We start from the raw sequence: 25087 nt of genomic DNA, 5'->3' as shown, positions 1-25087 counted from the left end.
TGATATGTGAATGGACTAATCCCCGTGTGTTAGTTAGTTAGTGAGCTAATCCCTGCTATGAAATCATGCTATCTGAATCCTCTAACTCTAAATTTTAAGTTTTTATCAGTATAATAAAACAGTTAAAAGTATATCATTGCGGGAGTTAGCAAGATTTCAGTTCCTCTCGACCAGGACTATTTCCCTCGGCTTCGCCTCGGGAAATAGTCTTGGCCTTGGGGAACTGGAATCTTGCTAACTCCCTCAGTGGTATATTTTAACTGTATAAGCATCCACCATTCTGGTCATGAAAAGCATTTCTAGATATTTAATACTGCAAAAGTTATGTAGTTTTATTCTGCAATCTAACGAAAAAATAAACATACAAAGAAAATTAAATTTCTGTTTATTTCAAAAATAAAAATCATCACAAATTGTGCTCATTCAAAATTCAGTCAAAATATGATCTATTCATGTAGCTTACATTACATTAGAAATTCAAACACATGCAAGTTTATCAATAGAGGTTGATATAATATTATATTTAGCAATGTTTTAATAATTATATACACATCATAAAAAAGTGTCTTTTTATATTATGCTCACACATAGCAAGAGGCTACTCTAACTTACACAGTAAGTCAACACTCTTCTAAACTAACTCAACATGAAAACACATAATGAGCTACACTACTTACACACATATTGAGTCACTACATGACTATTACACATAAAAATAACAATATTAGCACACAAAATGAGCTACATGTACACTACCGCAGGTAAAATTCTACATTTCCAACACAAAATGAATCCCATGCTACATGTACAACAAACAAATCAAAATAACAATACAAAATATGTATTACAAATACATGTAACAATATTAAATCACACGATGAGCTATACCAGAAACACATATAAAATTATACATTCCCAACACATGAGTCACCATACTACATGTACAACTCACATAACAAACAACAAAATTACCACACATAATAAGCTACACTACTAACACACATGTGGAGTCACTACAGAACTAACACACATGTCAAGTAACTACAGAACTAACACACATGTCGAGTCACTACACTACTTACACACATGTTGAGTCACTACACTACTGATATATACCTTACAAATAACAATTTTAAATCACACGATGAGCAATACAAGTAACACACATAAAATTATACATTCCCAACACATGAGTCACCATACTACATGTACGACTCACATAACAAATAACAAAATTACCACACATAATAAGCTACACTACTAACACACATGTTGATTCACTACACTACCAACACACATGTCGAGTCACTACACTACTTACACACATGTCCAGTCACTACACTTCTAATATATAACTTACAAATAACAGTTTTAAATCGCACGATGAGTTATACAAGTAACACATTTAAAATTATACAATCCCGACACACCAGTCACCATACTACATGTACAACTCACATAACAAATAACAAAATTACCACACATCATAAGCTACACTCATAAAACACATGCCGAGTCACTACACTACTTACACACATGTTGAGTCACTACACTACTTACACACATATCGAGTCACTACACTTCTAATATATACCTTACAAATAACAGTTTTAAATCGCGCAATGAGTTATACAAGTAACACATTTAATATTATACAATCCCGACACACCAGTCACCATACTACATGTACAACTCACATAACAAATAACAAAATTACCACACATCATAAGCTACACTCATAACACACATGTCGAGTCACTACACTACTTACACACATGTCGAGTCACTACACTACTTACACACATGTCGAGAAATTCGCTGGATTAAACGACATTCCGGATTAGACAACATTTAAAACAATTGAGTCTACTGCAGGTGACTTAAAGTTAACATTGTATAAGTCAAGTTTTTGGAGTACACAACATCCGAATAAGACAAGTTTCACTGTATATTACAAATAACAATATAAGAACACATGAGGAGCTTTACCAATAACACACATAAAATCACATATTCCCCACACGTAATGAGTCAACATACTACATGTACAACACACATAACAAATAACAAAATTACCACACATAAAAAGCTACACTACAAACACACATGTCGAGTCACTACACTATTAACACACATGTCGAGTCACTACACTTCTAATATATACATTACAAATAACAACATTAAATCACATGATGAGCTATACCAGTAACACACATAAAACAAGAAGTCTGTGAGCCAATGCTCACTGGTAATACCTCCGCTGTGATTTGAATATACACTATCATGTGTATATTCACAAGTTCAACTATGGACAGATGCATGAATAAACAGGAAGTTGATATCAGATTCATACAAAAATGAATCCCACCATATGACAATTATGCGTCAACAAAGAGTGTGCTAAAATTTCAAGCATCTGCAATGAGTTGTTGCTGAGAAAACTTTGACAAAAATTTGTTCCATATTATACAGACAGACGCACAGTTAAACAGGAAGTTGACATCAAATTCAGAAATGAATCCCATCATATGGCATGCCTAAACAAAGAGTGTGTAAACTTTCATGCATCTGCAATAAGTAGTTGATGAGAAACTGCAACAAATATTTGTTATATATGGTATAGACAGACACACAGATAAACAGGAAGTCGACATCAGACTTGTACAAAAATAAATCCCACGATATGGCATGCCAAAATAAAGAATGTGCTAAAATTTCAAGCATCTGCTCTGAGTAATTGCTGAAAAAACTGCGAAAAAAAATTCGTTATGTATGGTACGGACAGACGCACAGATAAAAAGGAAGTTGGCATCAAATTCATACAAAAATGAATCCCACCATATGACATGCCTCAGCAATGAGTGTGCTAAAATTTCAAGCAATAAGTAGTGCTTAGAAAACTGCGACGAAAATGTGTTATGTGTGGTATGGACAGACACATGGATAAACAGGAAGTTGACATCAGATTTGTATGAAAATGATTCCCACCAAGCCTAAACAAAGAGTATGCTAAAATTTCAAGCATCTGCAATGAGTAGTTGCTGAGAAAACTGTGACCAAAAATTTGTTATGGACAGTCAGACAGACACACACACAGCTAGACAGACAAGGGTAAAACAGTATCTTTTGGAGCAAGAATATAATAATACATTCCCAACACATGAGTCACCATACTACATGTACAACACACATAACAAATAACAAAATTACCACACATAATAAGCTACACTACTAACACACATGTCGAGTCACTACACTACTAACACACATGTAGAGTCACTACACTACTAACACACATGTCGAGTCACTACACTAATGAAATATACATTACAAAAAAAATTATTAAAACACACAATGAGCTATACCAGTAACACACATCAAATTAAAATATACTTTCCCAACACATGAGTTGCCATACTACATATACAACAACCATAACAAATAACAAAAATACCACATATAATAAGCTACACTTCAAACACACATGTCGAGTCACTACACTACTAACACACATGTCATGTCACTACACACTAACATACTTGTGGAGTCACTACAATACTAATATATACACTACATATAACTATATTAAAACACACACAATGAGTTATACCAGTAACACACATAAAATTATACATTCCCAACACATGAGTCACCATACTACATGTACAACTCACATAACAAATAACAAAATTACCACACATAATAAGCTACACTACTAACACACATGTCGAGTCACTACACTACTAACACACATGTCGAGTCACTTTACTACTAATATATATATTATACATTACAAATAACCATTTTAAATCACACGATGAGGCATATCAGTAACATACATAAAATTATACATTCCTAACACACGAGTCACCATACTACATATGTACACAAAATAACCACACATCATAAGCTACACTCATAACACACATGTCGAGTCACTACACTACTTACACACATGTCGAGTCACTACACTACTAATATATATTACAAAAAACAATATTTACACACATTATGAGTTATACCAGTAACACACATAAAATTATACATTAATTCCCAACACATGAGTCACCATACTATATGTACTATCATACATGTAAAACAAATAACAAAATTACCACACATAACGAGCTATACTACTAACACACATTTCAAGTCACTACACTACCATTCATATAATCTTATATATAAATGAGGTCATATAAGGAGTCAATACATTTACAATAGAGTCAACATGCTCCTAAAACATACTTATATTAGGTCGTTATAGCACTTGTCACATGTACTAGCACATGAATCACTATTATGACAAAAGAATTCTTTAGATGTACATGTAGTTGTTATTTAATCTTTGTCTAGCTGTTATGATATTTTAACAGCAAATTTTATACTCTTTCCTGCAAATTCAAAGATTGTTCTGCTTTCTGGAGGGGCATTCAAACACTTCAATTGACCATGTTTAAGTCATACTGACTTATTCCACTCCACATTGGCACTCTATGGCTGTTTTTCTTTTGTCCACACATCTTACAAATGGAACTGAAATACATAAATATATAATAGAACCATTAAAGCTTTTACATAAAAATGAAATAAAAATATATCAGTGATCAAGTTTCCAATCTTAATTAAGACACAACAACACTTCTTTAAAAGCAAAAGGACAAGAATAAATTTTAAAATTAAAATTCCTAAAACAGCTAGTTAACATTTTGTGTATTTGATTTGTATTAAATGATTATCCTTTAGAACTTGTTAGCCTTTTGAATTACTGTAAATGTATAATATTTAGCGTGTACGATATTTGGCAGAAGTTGATTACTGAGCAAGTTAGCGGAGATTTGATTTAGAGCATTTGTTAATGTTCTTCTTTATGTGTATTTGTGCAAGACATTTAGCGTTGTACTTGAATTAGCGGACATTGCTTTCTGAAAAAGGCACTAAAAAGAATACACAGCGAAAAGTATATTCACAACTTAACAAACACTTTCTGAAATTTTGGGTTATCCTTTTCTTTTGTCCTTGCCTTTGGTTTCCTATCAAGCTTTCCAGTTTAAAGTGCCAAACTTTAATCTCATCTTGTTCTATAATTTACATATCAAAAGGTTGGAATCTTTATAGTTAGGACTATATAAGTACTCACAACAGAATACATGCATCTAGACAAATAAGGATTTTTTCAAAATGAAAACATGTATCCAAGCAAGTCACTTATAAGAATATTATAAATGAAAACATTCAACAAGCTACACAAATAAGATTCATTTAGCTTTTCCTGTATATTTATCTGTCTCTCATTAGTAACATATATCAATAAATGGAGTAAAATGAAAGACCTAATTTTAATTACACTAAAAGTCTACCAAGTAACAGTAATATGTAATAATTAGTTTTACATGTTTCATAATGTGCATAAGGAGATGGGTGAACAAGGCATGCAAAAAGCCTATAGCTTCAAATGTATAAAAGTCATATTCAAATACTGAGTTTAGTATTTAGAGTAAAGTTCTTCTTATTGAAAGGTATAACATTATATTACAAACAAAACTTTTCTGTGGAAAATTCTTTAAGCAAAAATCATTCTATGATAAAAAAAAAAAGTGGTATTCTAGGGGCTGAAACCCAAGCAATGAAATTAAATCCTGAATATCAGTTTTTTTTCTAAGAGACTAACATGCTAACCACTAAACTACATACATGTAGCTCATGACAAAAATGGGCATTTACATATGTAAATCACGTTTAAAAATGTGGCTCTTGACTAAATGGATTTCAAATATATTTCTGAAAGATATGCAGGGTTTGACACTAAGGCACGTCCGACTGACCCAGTCTAGTAAATGCATGGTCCGTCATGTTAAATGTTCAATAACTTGCCCGACTGGTTGTGTGGATGAAATAAATGTTAACTCTCATTTCAGTCTTTCAAATAAATGCTCTGACTAAAAACTTTTTAAAGAAATTTTCTTAATTTTCAGATTGCAAACACAGCCATTGCTCTGAAAAAGAAAACTTTCCTGCATGACACAATTGCTATTTTTTTTAGACCGGCTGTAATAGACAAGTCACAATCGAAACCTCAGCTTTGTTCAGTATCATTTGGTATAAATATTCATTGAATATTATAGTTTTTAATTTATTTACATGTATATTTATGGTAATAATTTTATTTAAGTTCCTTGAATTAATGTTCTTTAAAGCTTATAACATTCGCATGTTCACTCATTGGGCTGCTACCTATGGGCTCAACAGTCTGTCAAAATGTATACATGAACACATGCGAGAGATACACTGTAGTATGGTTTCAAAACTTTTTTCCCATTATAATAGGAGGTTATAAATAGAAAATTTTCAAATTTGGTCAGCGCTAGTGAATTTATGGTCAGAGCTAGTAAAAATTATGGGAAGTAGCACGACTGATCTAGTACTCATAAAAGTTAATGTCAAACCATGATATGAATGTTGTTGTGACTAGTGGTGTTCCAATCATCGATTATAATCGAAAATCAGTCAATTGCTGGCATAATCCAAGCACTCGATTACAAATTTTTTATTCTGATTAATCGGGTTATTTATTTTATTTTAAAAGCGTAATAGTTTTTAAGCCAAATATTCCAGCTGCAACTTTTCTATTAACTTATATGCATATCGTAATGGCACAGACAAAGAGACATTGTATTCATACCCAGGTAACAACGCTCATTCCTGGGTATGGACGTACTTTGGATTCTACAAAATGAGCGTAGAACCAGCTTGACTAGATAGAACATTCTGTCGTTAAAATGATATTGTCCTAAGGACTAGGGGTTGTTCCGAGACACAGTTATTCCAACTATAGCTGGACCACCACAGAAAGTAGTTATTCAACCATTCTTACCATTTAATAAACTAAAATTGACAGACTTTGTAAATGTCCGATTATAATTGATAGTTAGTTAGTTACAGTAGCCTGATCATCGATTATGAAATTCTTACCAATTCCCATCACTAGTTGTGACATAAAAGTCTATTTTTAGAAGAGTTGGTCATTTCACCATGTTTTTGTCAAACGAAATAAGAAAAGTTTTAAATATGCTTCGAGTATAATCTTACCAAAATATGGAGTGAAGACCTACTCATATTTAAAAAGTATGATATAGGAGGAAAAAATGACCATTTTTGCCCTCTTTTGGTGTGTATCTGCTATTTCATAGATCAATAATATTAATCGTTATAAGATTGTAGCAAATTGCAAAGATTTTACATAAGGTATACAATAATGTTACATGAAGTATCAAAGAAAATTTTGACATGATTAAGATTTAACTTTTTACATCTTTTTTTGTCACACAATAGGCATTTACTTGCCTTGTTTGCCCATCATCTTTATCAGTAGATAAGGTTTATGATTCAGACGGCATCTGATAATGCAGCAATAAAATGTAAAATGATAGAAATAACTGCACTATGCTTTTTTCCTCCCAGAGCTCTTCTTTTCATCTTCAATTTCTTCCTCTTCATTTCCTCAACTTTTTCTTCTATTGCAAGTTCTGTAAAAAAAAAAAAATCCAATTCGATAAACTACTAAACTGACAAAAACTCAATTTGTCAAGTTTCGGATTTTACCAGATTCATGAAAAATCTTGGCATACTGAACCTTTTTAGTGATTTATCTGAGAAAAGAGTGGTTAGTAACTTATTCGTTTTCATGTACCTGCTTGACTTCGACAGAAACGTTTTGGTACTAGAATGTGAAATACATACTTTTGTTATTACCTAAAATATTTCCATGACCTCAAATTCACCTATATTTCTCGCTGCTATTAAAGCCTGGTCAAGAAATAACGTTTCCCCTATAACAGGCATCAATTAACAAGGTTATGATTCAAAGTTTCAAAGTGTGCAGCTTGATTCACACAAAAGAAAAAAAAACATGACTGAACAGATTTACAAGTACTTGCAAAGACTAGAAATGTGTCTTGATCGACATTTTCAGCCTAAGGTAAAGTCAGGGCATAGTCATGTAACATGTAACATTTTTCATGATGAATTACCTATATACAGTCCAATCTCATTATCTTAAACTAGATGACACAAAGTAAAAAAAAATAAAGATGTTCCTGGGTTCCAGTAAAGAGTACTCAAATACCACTTAATCATACAGTGAAACCTGTGTAATCCGACATGCACTGGGAGACAAATTTTTTGTCGGAATAGATAGGGCGTCGTATTGATCAGTGTAAAAAAACATAGAAAAAAGTAAAATGGGAATGAAATTTAACCTTGGAATTTACAGTGTGACGGATTGCACAGGCGTCAGATTAGACAGTTTTCACTGTACAATCATATAATTATGGAGATAACGAAGCTCAAGAGTCCATAGAAAAAATACAAATCAGGAGCAAACACGGACCACTAAAAACATCAGAGGTGGGATCAGGTGCAATATAGGAGTAAACATCCTCTGCCAATCATTCACATTTGATGTGTGCTCCTTGTCATGATCGGGAAAACGGAAAAGTCTGTAGACAATTCAATGTGTAAACAGACAATTCAATGTGTAAATGATGGCCAAACAATTAGTATTAAAAACATCAGTCCGCATTCGACTTACATGTAATGAAAGATTGTTTTTGCTGACAAGGTCATTGTATCGACCATAGCTAATTACACACATGCAAGTCACTACATCCAGTCAAAGTTGATGTTTTGATATTTTTTCTCAAAATATTTATGAAAGAATAAGATAAGTACATGGTAATTTTGTTGACTTGAAGAAATACATTGATGGGGAAGGGGGGGTACTGTGATAATAATTACCTAGTCCTTTTTCATTCTGCCTTTTTCTTTATTTCTTTCCCTTTCTCTTCCGTTCCACCCTCTGGCTCATTATCTTCCATCACTTCATCCCTCTCAGAAATGGTTTCCAGTACAGATAAAGTGGTTGATGAATGACTTACTCAAAATTATGGACCCATGATATAGATGTTGTAATAATGTTACATGACACACACTGCAAGTCACTGTGCCCTGTAAAAATTGTTACCTTCTTCATTTATATTTAAGGATCAAGAACTAAATAAGAATTCATTCTTAAGTTTTACAAAAAAACTATATAAATCAGGATTTGAGAGGGCTTTGTAAAAATACTGTGAGAAACATAATGTAATAACCTTGTCCTTTCTTCACCTTGTCCTCCTTGTTCTTCAGCTTTTTCTCCACTTCCTCATCTTCCTTCATTAAATCTTCCCTAGTAGCTGCTTCTAGTAGAAATAATTACCAATAAAATAAATTAAAAAAATCTTGACTCAAGAAACAGTAATGGTTACACATATTATAAAAAAAGAACATTCTTAGAATATTTGTGAAGAACTAAATAAGTATTTTAGCTAATTAAAGTAAAAGACATTCCTATCGAATAGAAAACAAGAAGTCTGTGATCGAGCCAATGCTCACTAGTAATTATAATTCCCGCACTGATTTGAATTTGGTACGGACAAGCACAGGGGTAAACAGGAAGTTGACGTCAAATTCATACAAAAATGAATCCCACCATATGGCATGCCTAAACAATTTAAAAGTGTGCTAAACTTTCAAGCATCATCCTTAACAGTTGTTGAGAAAACTGTGATGGAAATTTAGTACGGACAGATGGAGGGATAAACAGGAAGTTAACATGGGATTCCTACAAAAATACATCCTACCATATGGCATGCCTAAACAGAGAGCATGCTAAAATATTAAGCACCTTCGATGAGTAGTTGCTGAGAAAAGTGCAACAGAAATTGGTAAGGACATGGATATAATAAATATGACTAATTTAAATCATGTTTCTGTCATTCCATGTAAACTTTGATCCTCTTCTGTGGCCCTACCCTACCCCTAGGGTCCATGAATTGAACAAACTTGAATCTACACTACTGGTATTTCAGGAAGCTTTCAAATACATGCAAGTTTCTCAATTAATGCAAAATTGGTTATTTTCACTGGTTTAAATTTTCATGATTTGAGGGGATTTAATTTGTGGTTGAAAAAAAAAAAACATATGACACCATATCATAAAATTTCGATATTTGGTTTCACTACAATGTATACTAGTAGCTTAACACTGGAGGTTTTTTTTTTATATTTTGCCTACCATGAAATGAGACCTTGATTTTTAAGGTTTCATTTAAAACACATGCATCTTTCACTTATAGAGTCACAGCTTAGTAACCGAACAATCTCATTACCTATTTCAAACATCTTGGATTGACAAGGTGCTAGGAACAAGAATTGAACAGGGACCTATTAATTATAATGCGAGTACCGACAACAACTACCGTCTAGGCTACTGTGATTTGTCAGTTTCAGGAATTAAGATAAGGGATATCAATAATGAACACTTAAGTAACTATTGCAAAATATAAAGTCTAAACATTTCGGAAAGACTATGAATTTTAAATTAATTCTACTGATTTAGTTAAAAGTTTTTGTTAGAGACTGATAAAGGAGACTTAAATTTTCAATTCAACTTTCCAGCATCATGTTTTATACAGTGTAAGCATGGCCTGACTAAATATATGCCTGAGATATTTTAATGTCAGGGTTCAACACTAATGTTAGTCCGATAGTCTGATCAGACTAATACATTTTCATTTGGACTAATAAAATCTGTCGCTAGTAAGTCCCAACAGACCAATAAAAATTTCTGGAAAACAAAATGAATAAATTACGATTTTCAACAACATTAACTAGAAAACCCTGCATGTATTTTTAGCTTTCTAGCATCTTAGCAGGTAGTAAGGTAATTCTGAGTCAAGTTGGCACTTAATTTTACGACTGACTGATGTGAAATTAAACATTTTAGTGATTATGATTTAGTCCTGTACAAACAATTAAGGTGGATTCCGCCCAGAATTTCGTTGGACACCAAGGGTATTCCACCGAATCCACAAATTCCAGGCTCTCAGAGATTCCGCCTAAATTTAACAGATTCCAGTCATCAAATTCTAGGCTGAATTTAGTTCAGTGGGAAAATAGCTGGAAATTACAAAAAGAAATATTTTGGACAGTTTAAATGGAATCTATATTCAGGCGGAATCCTGTTATTTCAATTCTAGGTGGAATTTCAATTTCCATGCAGGCAGAATGTCAATTTCCAGGCGGAACTAATTACATTTTCGCCTCAAGCTAGTCTCCGCTTGGTTAACGCTTGGTTTCTGCTTATATTGCTTTAACATTTATCATGTTTATAGTAAGTTTTACGCCTGGAATTTTACTGAGAATTCTGTCTTGATTATGCCTTTTTCCAGGTGGAACATTTTGTACAGGGTATGATACATAAAGATGTCAAACGTTTTGAGTATAATGAACGAGATCAGGAATATGTTCATACTTCCTGCATGATCACGAGATTTTAAACAAGAGGCCCAGGGGCCACATCGCTCACCTGAGCACTATGGCTAGGAAAAAGCAGAATTCAGTTCAGTCTTGAAAGGTTGAAAAGTTTAAATAAAAAAGTGGTTCGGGGGGGGGGGGGGGGGGTCATGAATTGAACAAATTTGAATCTAAATTATCTGAGGATGCTTCAATTTAAATATGACCAAACATGACTTTGCTGTTCTTGAGTAGGAGATTTTTAAAGATTTAACCTATGTATTCCTATGTAAAACTTTGATCGCCCATTGTGGCCCCACCCGACCCCCAGGGGTCATGATTTGAACAAACTTGAATCTACACTATCTGAGGAGGCTACCATATAAATATGACCAATCATGGCTTTGCTGTTCTTGAGAGAAAATTTTTAAAGATTATTCCTATATATTCCTATGTAAAACTTTGATCGCCCATTGTGGCCCCACCCGACCCCCAGGGGTCATGATTTGAACAAACTTGAATCTACACTACCTGAGGATGCTTCCACATAAGTTTCATATTTTCAAGCACAGTGGTTCTTGAGAAGAAGATTTTTTAATGATGCCATTAATTTTTCACAAATTCTTAATTATCTCCCCTTGGAAGAAGGCGTGGCCCTTCATTTGAACAAACTTGAATCCCCATTACCCAAGGATACTTTGTGCCAAGTTTGGTTGAAATTGGCCCAGTGGTTCTTGAGAAGAAGATGAAAATGTGAAAAGTTTACAACAACAACGACAATGACAACAACAACGACAGACAACGGACAAATTCTGATCAGAAAAGCTCACTTGAGCCTTTGGCTCAGGTGAGCTAAAAATCTTTGGAATAAAACACTTCATGTACTTTCAAAAAACTATAAAAAGTACATTGTAATCAGTCTTCGACAAATCCCGGGAGTCCGAAGCCCGGGACCTGGTAAAATTGTAAGGGGGCATGTGGAAATTTCATACTTACAAGCCCAAAGGGCATGTGAATTCTGAGGCCTAAGCCTCCGTATTATCAAATTAAGTAATACCAATAACATTAAATGTACTTAAAAGTCTGATTTTTCATCTGAAGTGGAGCACCAAATAAAATTTTAACGATAGTTTATTCTACCATGATTTCCAGGGAACTCTTTTGCAAAAGAAACACAAAAAGTGTACAGGTTGAAAACAATATTAATGGCTAGACAATAGATCGATAGAAATGGATTTCGGATCATTTCCTTGCCATGAAAAGGCAAATAAGAATAAAATTACTTGATAAAATTCTGGGCATGTGAATATTTGTTCGGGCTAGCGTAATAAGTAGTTAAACCTGCCCGAAGGGCATGTACTGAAAAAAAGATTTGGCAAAGACTGCATTGTAATGTTTATTTTTAGATAAATCATTACAAAACACTGATCTTTCCTTTTTTGACGGACTCATGTGAAGTAGTAAAAGAAGGACATGTTTGTTGAAACACCCTGTATTAAAGGGATTTCAACGCTTATGTACATGATGTATTTGTTTAATCATTCATCCCACCCCAAAACAAAAAAAAGAAGCTTTTTAAAACAATTCTACTTACGCATTAGAAGTACTGCCATCTTTTTTCTCCTGGTGAAGATTCAAAATATAATTAAATGGGTTTGTGTTCACTGGCCAATAGTTTTAAACACCATCTGCAGGAACCTTGAAGTTTTCCTGTATCACCATGAACCTAAAAAAATCGATGTCATACTTCAGTATCACAAAACATCCATCCTAAAACATTCACAGACAGACATTACACACATACAAACGTTCCACGTTCCATTTATGTTCATTATTTGAAAATAATCATAAATTGTGAATTTGCTTCATCTTGCACTGATTTAAGTCCCAACATTGTTTAGTTAAATAAATAATACAGTTAAAAAGCATGTTTTACTGACCATGCTGACAAATAATACATTAGACAAAATTAATACATGTATCGATCATGCTATCAATAAAATATGAAAAATGTTAGTGTGCATGTTCACACACACTTGAATAAGTTGACTGACTGCTTCCAAAGAATGTACATGTCCTCATTCATGTAATCCTGTTCCATGATAATAGTTTTCATTTATACCCCTTCATAAAATGACACATGCATGTCACTTACATACTGCAAGACCCTGCCGGCCTGTACATTGAGTACACTACTTTCACTTTGAACTTGAACTTGACTGAATACCGATTCCGACCTCGTTTGTGAATTTTTGTGTACATATTGAATCCTTATGTAAAAATATATTCAACTTAGCTTTGAATTAATAAATAATATAAATTGACGCATTGATTGAATTTATTCGCTACATACATGTAACTGTAAACAACAGGAGGTATGAGAATTAGCTGTATGTTCATAAGGGGGGGGGGGGGTTACTCCCATATGAAACTGTCTGGGTGGTTTAACCACAGGCACAAATTTAGCTTCCATAAACCTGTAACAGACTAGCATTTCTCCTCCTATATATGTAAAATATGTATAGAAAGCCATGCGAAAAAGTGGTCAAGGCAAGAACAGGCATGGGATAATGACTGAAATATAACATAACACAGTTTTACAAATAAACCCTTCACAGAAAGTTGTGCTAGGTTCCCTACATAAACTCATGGATTCTGAAAAACCTGTACCAGAAACCTGTGCCATTTTCCATATCTGGAGACCCTGATTTGGGAATCCGACCATGTCAAAAAATAACCAAATATGGAGTCATGAGATCTGCATGTGCCTTAATTAATTCATCTAGATCTGGGTTAGGATCTTGGAGAATCCCCTGATGTTGCTGTAGATGCCAAATAGAGACTGAATACAAACTTTACAATGCTTTACATTATTAATTTGATTAGTTTTAGAATTTTTAAAGTTTGAAATTAATACATGTATGAGAGTGCCACATTCATTTTTATAGAACTTATCTACACTATCATTTTAACAATTTATAGTAGTTTCTTATTAAGAATCAAATGATTCAATGCACAATTCTATAGTAATTTAACTTAATTAGGCCAAATGAAAAAAATTATGTGTTTCTGGTGACATATGCTAAAAAAAATTAGGCTAGGTAAGTAGGGAATAACTTTTTTTTTTACTTTACATTTAATTTTGTTTACTTGATTGTTTGTTGTTTAATTCCCTTTCGAGAAATTTTCACTCATATGGAGATGCCACTACTTGTCGGTGGAGGGCTGCAAATTAATAGACCTATACTCCGCTCTCAGTGAGGGATCTTTTTCATGCCAGCACCTACTGCGACATAGGACCTCTGTTTATATGGTCTCATCCGAAGGACCGGTCTTCACGTCCCACAGTGGGATTCGAACCTGCAATCTAAGGATCAACTCCTTACTTCGCGACTCTAGAGCAAACATTCTAACCACTGCGTCACACAAGCAACACTTTTTATTTTGAAAGCATCAAATAATTATTCTGTATATTTATTATATATATATATATATATAAAGTAGGAGTACTCTTTAAGACTCTTGGATAAACAGGTTTTTACAGTGTACGAGACATGCATTTTATGGACTGCACTACGAGAAAACTTTACTATGAACAAAAGTACGATTCAAAATCTCGATTTGGAATGAAAAGTAGTAGAGTCGGTGGGTAAAATTAGGTCAGCTGGGTTATGGGAAATACATGTTGTTGTTTTTTTCAGCCTAAGTTTGTTCAATTTGAATTTAATAAAATCATGACTTTCTTTATCATGTGATGACACAAAATGAAATGAGATTGTTAACTTAGGTTAAATCATCATTGATCAACAAAGACTATTTCAATGTCTGTCAGCTTGCATTGAAACATCCAAGGATAAAGATTTCAAATGGCTTCTATATTAGACTTACTTACTTAGACTTTTAGTTCAAAAGTGACAAAATCATTCAAGTTGACCTAAGTACAATTCCAAGTGATATACATATATATTAGTTATGTATCTTTTATAAATTAAGAAAGACACAAGCTATATTAGCTCAGGATCATGAATCCTTCTAATCTGATTTGCACAAAGGAAGTTATGATCATGCTATATAAAAAGACGTGAGATTAAAAATACATGTATATAGTTTGAAATAAATCTGCCTCATTCAAATTTTGTAAGTTAGAAACTGTCTTCTTGGGACAAGTATTCCTTGCCTACACATTGGTTTCTGTGCACAAGAACACCTTGCTTTCAACCTCAGATTCTTTGTCCATATCTTGGGTCTGTGGAGCCCGTACATCTTTTCTAAATTTCATATATGGGTTCCGTGCCTTAACTGTGTCTATATACACTATGTCTATTTCACCTCAAAATTTTGGAAGGACACTATATTGTGACTCGATTTGTTTTAAAATATGCACATTAAGCAAAATAAAAGTTGTGTATTTCATAGATTTCAACAATTGGAAATGATAATATTATTAAATTACAAACTTCAACTCAGCCTGAAAGTACAATTTTTTTAACAAGTAGAATTTCTCTTAGCATGCTTACCAATAGACGTACTCAATATATATGGGGTATACAGTCCACCAATACATTTCCCATAGGCGACAATGTTAACCTTTTCTCACACTGTTTTAAATCCTTGCTTTACATTTAAGGATGGAACAACTCTCAAATAACATCTCAAGGTGGAATGTCAGATTGTTTTCCGGCCAAATGCACACATTCGCAAAAAATTAACATCTGAAAATGAAAGTAATTAAAACAATAAAAGTAGAGCATTAACATTTCCAAAATCTAGGGTGTGCACATATCAAACTATACAATTCCTTTCCTTTAAAGTCGCCTGTGTGGCGCAGTGGTTAGAGCGTCTGCTCTAGAGTTGCGGAGTAAGGAGTTGATTCTTACGTCGCGGGTTCGAATCCCACTGTGGGACGTGGAGACCGGTCCTTCGGATGAGACCGTATAAACCGAGATCCCATGTCGCAGTAGGTGCTGGCACAAAAAAGATCCCTCACTGCTCAATGGCCATAAATGCCGAGTATAGGACAAAATTTGCAGCTCTCCACCGGCAAGTGGTGGCGTCTCCATATGAGTGAAAAATTCTCGAGAGGGACGTTAAACAACATACAAACAAAACAAACCTTTCCTTTAAAAGATATAATGTCGAAATCTTTCCAATGAACAGAGCCAAGGGAAAATTGAATGCACACTTTGGTGCTAATATGGTTGATTTAATGACCATTTTAAATTTTTTTTACTTCAGTGCAATTATCATGATTATGGTGCATGGCACAAGCCTTCAGCATATGCCAGCGAGTATGTTAATCTTTATGTACGTCGATGCAAGTTTTTTAAGCTTTGTACATGCTGTAGTGTGGCAAAGCCTTAATTTGAAGAGGTGTGGAGCAACCTTTACATCTTTTGTGTGTGTATGTGAATTTACAAGAGTCTCACTTAGCCTATCTTCTTTTACGTGTTGGTATCACAGCTGTATCACGTATCACGCTCACAAACACCACAGTGAAAGGTTTAAAATATATGCACAACCAAACCTTTGTGAAACATCTGCACTTGACTGATATCACATGCATGACTTAATAATTTTATACGTGACTCGAATGACCTCTGATTTGTTTATCATGTAAATATTTTGAACTTGTCATTTACACCTTTATATAACGTTTCTTACTCTATACTTACCATGAGGGGTATTTACATACTAAAATAAATCACAGAATGACATCGAAGGTATAATCCAATAAGTATTTCTATGTTATTAGGTTCACAATCAAGCATCACGCCACAACAGTTACGATTAAGTAGTAATTCGTTCCGGTGATGACTCGGAATGAAATTTTACACATAAAAAAAAATGTTTATTACTTGAGTAAATTTGAGTAGAATAGGTTAATCAGACAATTTTTTTTAACTAGAAATAAACATGGTAAATGGAGAGGGGGGAGGGGGGAGGCATTAACAATGTTCAAATAGATATTTCTATATATAGTCCCTGATTAGACTAAGTGTAAAATTTATGCAGTTCTTTATATATACGATGGACAATGTTTAGCAATTCATGCACCGATCCAGTCCAGTCCACTCATATTTTTTTATTTTTATTTTTTTATTTTTTATTTATTTATTTATTTATTTTTTTTTTTTTTTTTTGAGTTTTCAAATTGTAGTTTTTCTCGGGGGGGGGGGGGGGGGATGGACAAGTTTGCGTTTTTTAAAATTTATCTATTTATTTTTTAAGTTTTGGGTAAATTTCTCAGTTGGATTTTTTTTGGGGGGGGGTCCATGCCCCCCCCCCCCGGAAGAATTCCTGGATCATCTCCTTCTGAGGAAACAATACTGAACATGAATCACTAACTCTAATGAATAAATAAGGTAAAGTCTTGGAAACCACATTTTACAATTACCGAAATCACACCTCATCAAGTCTAGAGACTGTAATTATTTCTCTTACACGGACAGGTAAGCAACTAATGATTAAAGTTTCCAATCTGAATACATGTACAAAAACTTGCAGATTTTCATATTTTGATTAGTTTACCAGCTTTAAGGACACATACAAGAAGAACTGAGCATACTTTATTTTTGGATGAAAGAGAACTCTGATCTTGTCTACGTTAGCCGTAGTATTTTAAAAATGCATTTCCCCTTCCGATCAAAACAGTTTATCATACACATACCTCCATTATAAAGATATCTAATCTTTCTAAATTCTTTTTATACAATACATGTGCAGGTGTTCCATTGTGACATACATCAGGGACATTGTATTAGAAAATATTTAAATGAATTTGTTCATTTGAAATTCTGTAAAATCAGTCGAGAAACATTTAAAATCGAAAAGTGTGATTCTTATATAGTGAGAACGTACTGTTAAATACTTTTGTAATCATACATATTTGAAGCAGTTTTTTTTTTAATAAAGAATAAATTACAAATGAAGTGCATGTCTTGGACAAAGATAAATAAGATAAATAATTTCTAACTTCATAAAATAATTTATTTAACTTCTGAACTGAAGATGTGTTGATGGCAATATGTGTGACTATAAAGGATAGAGATAATTCCAGTTCAGTTCATAACTAGAACAAAGAACCAGATACGTTTGATATATTACATGAAGTATAATTTTTTATATAAGTTGAACATAATTAATTGATACGAGTGCATGAAATAGAAACATGTCAACATTATGAATAATTCGAGAAAATTCGAACTTAGACTCGATGACGACTGCAAATTATGCTTAACAAATGGATTGGGCCATGTAGTGGATTTAAAGTTATATGGAAATATATTTAAATAATTCTTTAACCTTAAAGTTTTATTTTGTGGATTATAACTAAGGGATTTGAACATAAATTTTTCAAGGGCATATAAACAACGAAATCTAAATACTCTATGTTTATCGAGTGATTGATTAATATCTTTGTATATGGAAACGATGTGATGTTTTGTAATTAACGCTTTAATTCACGGTAAAATCAACAGAAAATTAACTTACCTGATGAGATCATTTGTTGCTTTGTAGAAAAATCGAGATCATTACATACCGGAAGTCGGCCATAGTATTAGTCTGCATTGCGCATGCGCTAGAATCAAAACCGAGTAAAGTGTGTAAGGGCCATTTTTTGATCATTAGTCGGTGTGTGAAAATACGGGTGTAAACCGTCAAATGACACCAACTTTTTTTCTCGATTTTTTGGGCATAAATAATCGAGAACTACCCATTTTTCGTAAAACGGCAACTCACTACAGTGATTACTGTAGTGACTTGGAAAACTGTAGTGAGTTGATTGATGTGTCAATAAGTACCTGAGCTGAGTTGAAGGTGTTTACAAACGCACACCCTCACACACACACACACACACACACACACACACACACACACACATATATATATATATATATATATATATATATATATATATATATATATTAAAATTAAAGAAGTCCTTGGTATAGGAAGTAATACAGAAAAAATAATGGCATCTTCTACGAAATCTTAATTATTTTTTCTATATATATATATATATATATATATATATATATATATATATATATATATATATATATATATATAATAACCTGTTTTTACAAGGTTTTAATTTTTCGAAAGAAACATTTAAATGGCAGGGCCCTGTTTTACAAAAGAACTTAGGATTAAGATCAAAAATCTCATTCTGCAAACTATAGCTTATTTAATATGACATTAATATGTATATCTTAAAATCACCTAAACTTGTTAATCTTAGTCTCAAGTACTTTTGTAAAACAGGCCCCTGGTGTTTACATCATATGGTTTCTTATTGCAGATTTTAACCTGAAATACAAGTTTCAAAGATCATAACATTTCAATTCAAGTCTGAATTCTCTAAAAAAAAAAAAAATTAAAAAAAAACCCTGTACATTCTCACATTGAATTCGTTGGTTAGTTGTTTATGTGTATCTATTTTGTCCACATCTCCATACAGACGGAGAAATTCGTCTTTCTTCCTATACTGCGCTTTTCTTCTAAAGGACTCGTACAAAGCATGGTACAGAAACACGTACTGGTCCTGAAAAGATTATATTTTATTTGTCTATTCTATGCATTTTAAATTCTAAACTGAATTATATCAATCAAAATAACATTCCTCCTAATGTCTCCTGATTCTCACTTCCAAGAATGAGACACCCCTCTTCTCTCCCTAAGATATAGTAGTATAGAAAGAAAAAAAATTTTAGGATACAGTTCACATATCTCACGTACCACATTTTGAATCATTGTCATCCTGTCTTTACGCATGGCCTTGACATACTCTATAACATTGACCTTGCCCTTGTCCTTGCCATATCGAGATAGAACGTCAAGGGCAATGAAAGTACCCGTTCTTCCAATTCCAGCACTGAAATCAGAGAAAATTTTGTAGAATTCTCAAACTATGACTTGATTCTTGCAACGATCAGATAATTTGCTTCAAAAGGGAGTGTCACATAATAGAAGTTTTTGGTTAATAAATAATTATGAAACAGATATAACAAGGGAATAAATTTCCTATTCATTGTTTTATGTTGATATTCTTTTTTTGTCCTGAGAGCATCGCGACTTCCTCATCACTTTTTTTATTCTAAAACAATGCAAGATATTTTTTCATGATTTTATACAAATGTTGTTGAGTCCTTTACAAAAATACTGATCTTAACCAAACAAGTAAGATTTATACTTTTCAGAAGAATAAAAAAAGGTTTGGATAAAAATCCTCTATAAATGTTCTTTAATTTTAAGGTGAATTTTTAAAATTCTTGTTTACATTAAGGAAGGGATGATATAGTTATGGTATTCATAGTTGATTTCATTCATGCAAATACCTGCAATGAACCATAATTGGATGTTGAGTTGATCTGATTTTGTGCCGAAAATGTCTGTGGAAGACAACCAGGTTTAGTGGATTTGGAGTCCCATGATCTGGCCATCGGGTGTAATGATACTGTACGACCGTCCTTGACCCAGTTACCTTATTTTGAAAATACATTGAAATAATTCCTGATTAATATTACAAAAAATGCCTTTCTTTTGTTTTAATAATTTTTTCACTTGTAAATTTATTGTAAAAATATTACTTTGAAATTTGTAAAACTGTGCATTTCTAGATACCCTCTTTTTTCGCACTATCATTTTTCTTTCGACAAAATAAGCATAGGCTTTCTCTTCTACCAAGGCTACAGAAAATGGATTGATGTCCAATTCCTTTCCTTCATCTGGCCAGTATTGATGACATTTCACCTATGATTTGTAATAATTCATTCATTACATTGAATTCTAGAGAAACAAAATGAATGTAATTTTTTAAAAATTAGTTGTGAAGTTTTACGTTAGATATCAAAACTTTTTTTAATTGACAATTGCATCATACATGTTATTTTGCATTATGATAATAATATTGTAATATTCATTGAAAATGTAATACAAACTCGCAAGGAAAATCACAACTCTTAGATTAGTGATTGCCCTACTGTCTTTTAAAGGGATTTTTTTTTTCAAAAAATAATTTCCCATGTAAGTTATTATCTAAACTATCTTGCTCCATAAATTACTACAGGGCTTTGTCGTGGCCAAACTCGCATTTTCATGGAAATAGTTAAATATAATCATGACCAAAGTGGTTCTTCTGTTCCTAAGTAGCGAATGTCATGAGTTTCCCCTAATACATGCATATTTTCATATAAAATATTAGCATTTACATGTACAGTATCACGCCCAAACATTATACCTTGCTACAATGTCTATGTTCTGGATTTCATAAAACTAATAAGAAAACTTTGAATTAGAACAATGTGTAACATAAAGTAAAAAACAAAGCATTAATTCAATTGTTCTTTCGTTTGGTCGAATTTCTTGGGGGAAAATATTTAAAAGAAAAGTACTTTTTTCACTTTTTAGTGATCAGTTATCTTTAATAATAGATGCATATTTTTTTCTAATATTAACAAATAAAAATTCCTAATGCCCAGCAATTGCTTTTTTCTAGTTTTAATGGAATCAACTTCGTTGTTCAGGAAAAGGTGCAGTTTACAGTCAGACAAACGGACGTTAGACAGCTAGACAAACAGAAAATACTCAGTTTAGTTCAAATTGAATGACTTTTTAAAATACATATGTACATTAACATTGCCACAAGAATGCTCTACTGTAAAAAAAAAAAAAAAAAAAAAAAAAAGAAAAAAAAAAAGAGCACTGGCATTTAAGAATTTCAATTCTTAATACAATATATTAAATCAAACCTTTGGTCCCTCAATGAGGTTGGTCAGCATGACAATGTGTTCTACATGTTCCTGCCATATCATTCTCCAGTGGTCAACTAACGTGTTCTCTCGTGGGCCTAAAAGATGACATATCTTAAGTTTAAGTTGGATCTTATTTTATAGATTTTAAAAGTCATTTGATATAATCAAAAATTTCAAAATGAATTGCATATTCATTTCAAAGGACTAATACTTAAATACCTTGACATGCAATAAATTCTCGTTTTCCTTCCGTGTTCTAAAACATGAAAATACGTTTGTTACCATGCGGTCAATATTTATAATAAAGGACTTACTTAAAAGAAATTAGATATGATCCTTACCTCAATGTAGTTTGCATTAATATAATCGGAGGGAAAGACCTTATTGACTTCTAGAATTATACGGGAATGATCATCTAAATGAAGAAATATCAGAGTAAAATCAAAAACGTACAATTAAAAAATGTTGATATTGACATTTAATAAAATTTAAATCACTTTTCAGGAATGCAATGTGCAAGAGGCATGAACTCTGAAATAAGCTATGCTGTTATTAGGAAATTGAATACTTGACAATTATATATTGGAAGAATACGTTTATACATTGGCTACATAATATAAAGTAAAAATTAAGACTCTATGGCTTTCAATTTCATTAAATTAAAAGAAATAATCATATGAATGTTTAGCGATAATAACAATAATGATAATAATAAAACACAACTTACATGGAAACGTGGTTTTGAATCTATTTTTAGGCATATTTTCCTCTGTTTTGGCCATTTCGCAGTCAAATCTTTCTCCGTAAGGAAGAGACTGCAGTTTGACAAATAATTTTTGAGCATCAAAAAACACACAGAGAAATAGAAGAAAGAATTGTTTTATACGTCCTAAGATTCGAATTTATTACTGACAAAGAATGCAAAGTATTTTTTTTATTTGAATGGGAAAGGGAGTAAAGATAACTTAAATAACAAAATGGCTACACATTTTAAACACAAATTAAAATAGGAGAATTTCCAAAGTGATCCCTAGCAATGCATATTTCATTAACGTCTGCCCTTCACTCCAACCTCGATCCCATTGACACATGGAAAAAACATAGTACCAAACAATCTCTTACTGTTGGTTGAAAAAAAATTACCAAATGAACATCCTAAGAAAAAAACTTCTTTAAAAAAAAATTGTGAAAAAATAGAATAGGCTTACACAATAATAACTATAAGGCATGAACAAATCCTTGCTGAACACTTAATTTAAAGAGTCAAAAAAGAAAAAAAGAAAAGGAAAAGAAAACCGAAAAAAAATGGAAAAGGCAATATTTTTTCACTAAAATGTAAAATTCGTAAAAAAAAAGAATGGACAAGACATCAAAATATAGGTATGATAAATTTGAAATGCATAGGAAGGATAGTTAAATAAACTTTTTCATAACGAGAAATGCGATTACCTTGAATTCTTTCAAGAATCCCTCGTTTTCCTTGGCTTCCTTCTGTGAAATTATATTCAGTAAGTCCGATACAGCGATATCCTTAGCCACAGACAGATCATTATAATACACAGCATCCTCGGGATTTTCTATCTGGGGCTCTTCTTCTGGGTCCTCGATCGGAACAGAAACATTTCCTATGTTTGTGTATAACTTATTCTCAGCTAACGCAAAGAAACAAACAGGAATTCTAATAAGATAAATCAGAGGTTGTAAATTTAAAGATTTTTTTTAACGAATTCATTCACTGAAGAAATGAGCATATAAAAATGTTTTCTTTTTTTAAATATCACTTATTCTAGTGATTGCAATTAGATGTTTGGCGTAATTACGATAGGATGACAATATCAAAGATGTAAAATTCTAATAATGTTATTTAAAAACTTCCCTTATGCCTTTCATTATACATGTAGTTATAGGACATTTACCGGAAGGAACACCATCTTCTTTCTGAAAATGAACTGCAGATGATCGGGATTCTGATTGCTTTCTTCTTCTGTTTCTGTAAAGCAACAAGTAAAAACAAAAATATATTCCCCCCAAAAAAGAAGAAAAATTAGAATAAAAGCAAAATAAATTTATATTCATTTTTCAGACGCACCTAAGGATAAAAATGCCTGCAATGATAACTGCAACTATTATAAATAAACCAGCACCTAATCCAGCGCCTATGGCTGCAGTCTGGGATGAAAAATGATCACTTCGTAGGAGAGCTAAAGAGAAAAAAATATATTGAGATATATTTTTTTTTCACGACCTGAATATACGTTGCGATTTCTTAACTGCATTTTGTGTATGAATTTAGTTGCCATTGAAATATTTACCTCCTGAAAGAAAATTCTAAGGTGGTAAATTGATGCATTTTTTTGTTTGTTTGTTGTTTTTGGTTTGCTTTGTTTTGTTTTGTTTTTGTTTTTTTCTTGGTCCTTCTATCTACATGTAGCTATCTTACTAAATGTAACTGTGTTTATATATATTCGCCAGTCTGTTCAAAAGTTTGCTCCGAAAAGTGATTTTTTTTTTTTTGGAAAAGGCGAATCAAAATATTTAGGTGAGATTTAAAGATATAAACCGTTCACGGTAGCTCAGTCGGTAGAGCGCTCGCTCCGTGATCGTGAAGTCGTGAGTTCGAATCTCGGCATGTCGTTAATCTCGAATGACCCAAGTCGATAAAAAATGAGTAGCAACTGTTCCTTCGCCATGCGCTCGGCACTTTGAAGTGCAATTTGCGGGTCCTTTGGATGAGACCTTAAAACCCGAGGCCCCGTGGCACGGCAGGCGTTGGGACGATAAAGATCCCTCACTGCTCAATGGCCCTCAGTGCCGAGTAAAGGTCAAAATTTGAAACCCTTAACCTGTATATGGTGACATCTCTATATGAGTGAAAAATTCTCGAATGGGATGTAAAACAACATACAATCAATCAATCATAAGAAATGAAATTTTCGAACATATTAGGCTATGTAAACATTGAAAACATCAACAAATAGGACAATAATAGAATTTAGATA

The 25087-nt window shown here is 32.7% G+C and overlaps 1 protein-coding gene and 1 long non-coding RNA gene across 3 annotated transcripts in view; both read right to left on the bottom strand.

Annotated features, from left to right (window-relative positions):
• LOC133189436 (uncharacterized) overlaps positions 1–25087 on the bottom strand; it is a 53033-nt gene that overhangs the window by 20553 nt on the left and 7393 nt on the right. The window contains exons 5-15 of the mRNA XM_061324808.1: positions 24178–24289; positions 24005–24078; positions 23538–23740; positions 22816–22903; positions 22430–22503; positions 22308–22344; positions 22086–22183; positions 20959–21087; positions 20673–20818; positions 20074–20209; positions 19739–19879 (exon numbers count right to left, since the gene is read on the bottom strand). Coding sequence (XP_061180792.1) covers positions 19739–19879; positions 20074–20209; positions 20673–20818; positions 20959–21087; positions 22086–22183; positions 22308–22344; positions 22430–22503; positions 22816–22903; positions 23538–23740; positions 24005–24078; positions 24178–24289 — 1238 coding nt within the window. The remainder of the gene's footprint in view (positions 1–19738; positions 19880–20073; positions 20210–20672; positions 20819–20958; positions 21088–22085; positions 22184–22307; positions 22345–22429; positions 22504–22815; positions 22904–23537; positions 23741–24004; positions 24079–24177; positions 24290–25087) is intronic.
• On the bottom strand, positions 7448–16026 carry LOC133189398 (uncharacterized). 2 transcript variants are annotated; one of them, XR_009721463.1, is made up of 5 exons: positions 15852–16026; positions 12929–13060; positions 9150–9239; positions 8797–9006; positions 7448–7526 (listed from the first exon to the last, which is right to left on the bottom strand). It is a non-coding gene; the product is annotated as an uncharacterized LOC133189398 (long non-coding RNA). The 2 variants fall into 2 exon arrangements; XR_009721464.1 differs by lacking the exon at positions 15852–16026 and adding an exon at positions 13371–13525.

The sequence above is a fragment of the Saccostrea echinata genome, unplaced genomic scaffold (assembly GCF_033153115.1).
Source record: "Saccostrea echinata isolate AGI-Se365-2 ecotype Australia unplaced genomic scaffold, CSIRO_AGI_Sech_v1 ptg000018l, whole genome shotgun sequence".
Lineage (NCBI taxonomy): Eukaryota > Metazoa > Mollusca > Bivalvia > Ostreida > Ostreidae > Saccostrea > Saccostrea echinata.
This window is presented reverse-complemented; position numbering and strand designations above follow the sequence as displayed.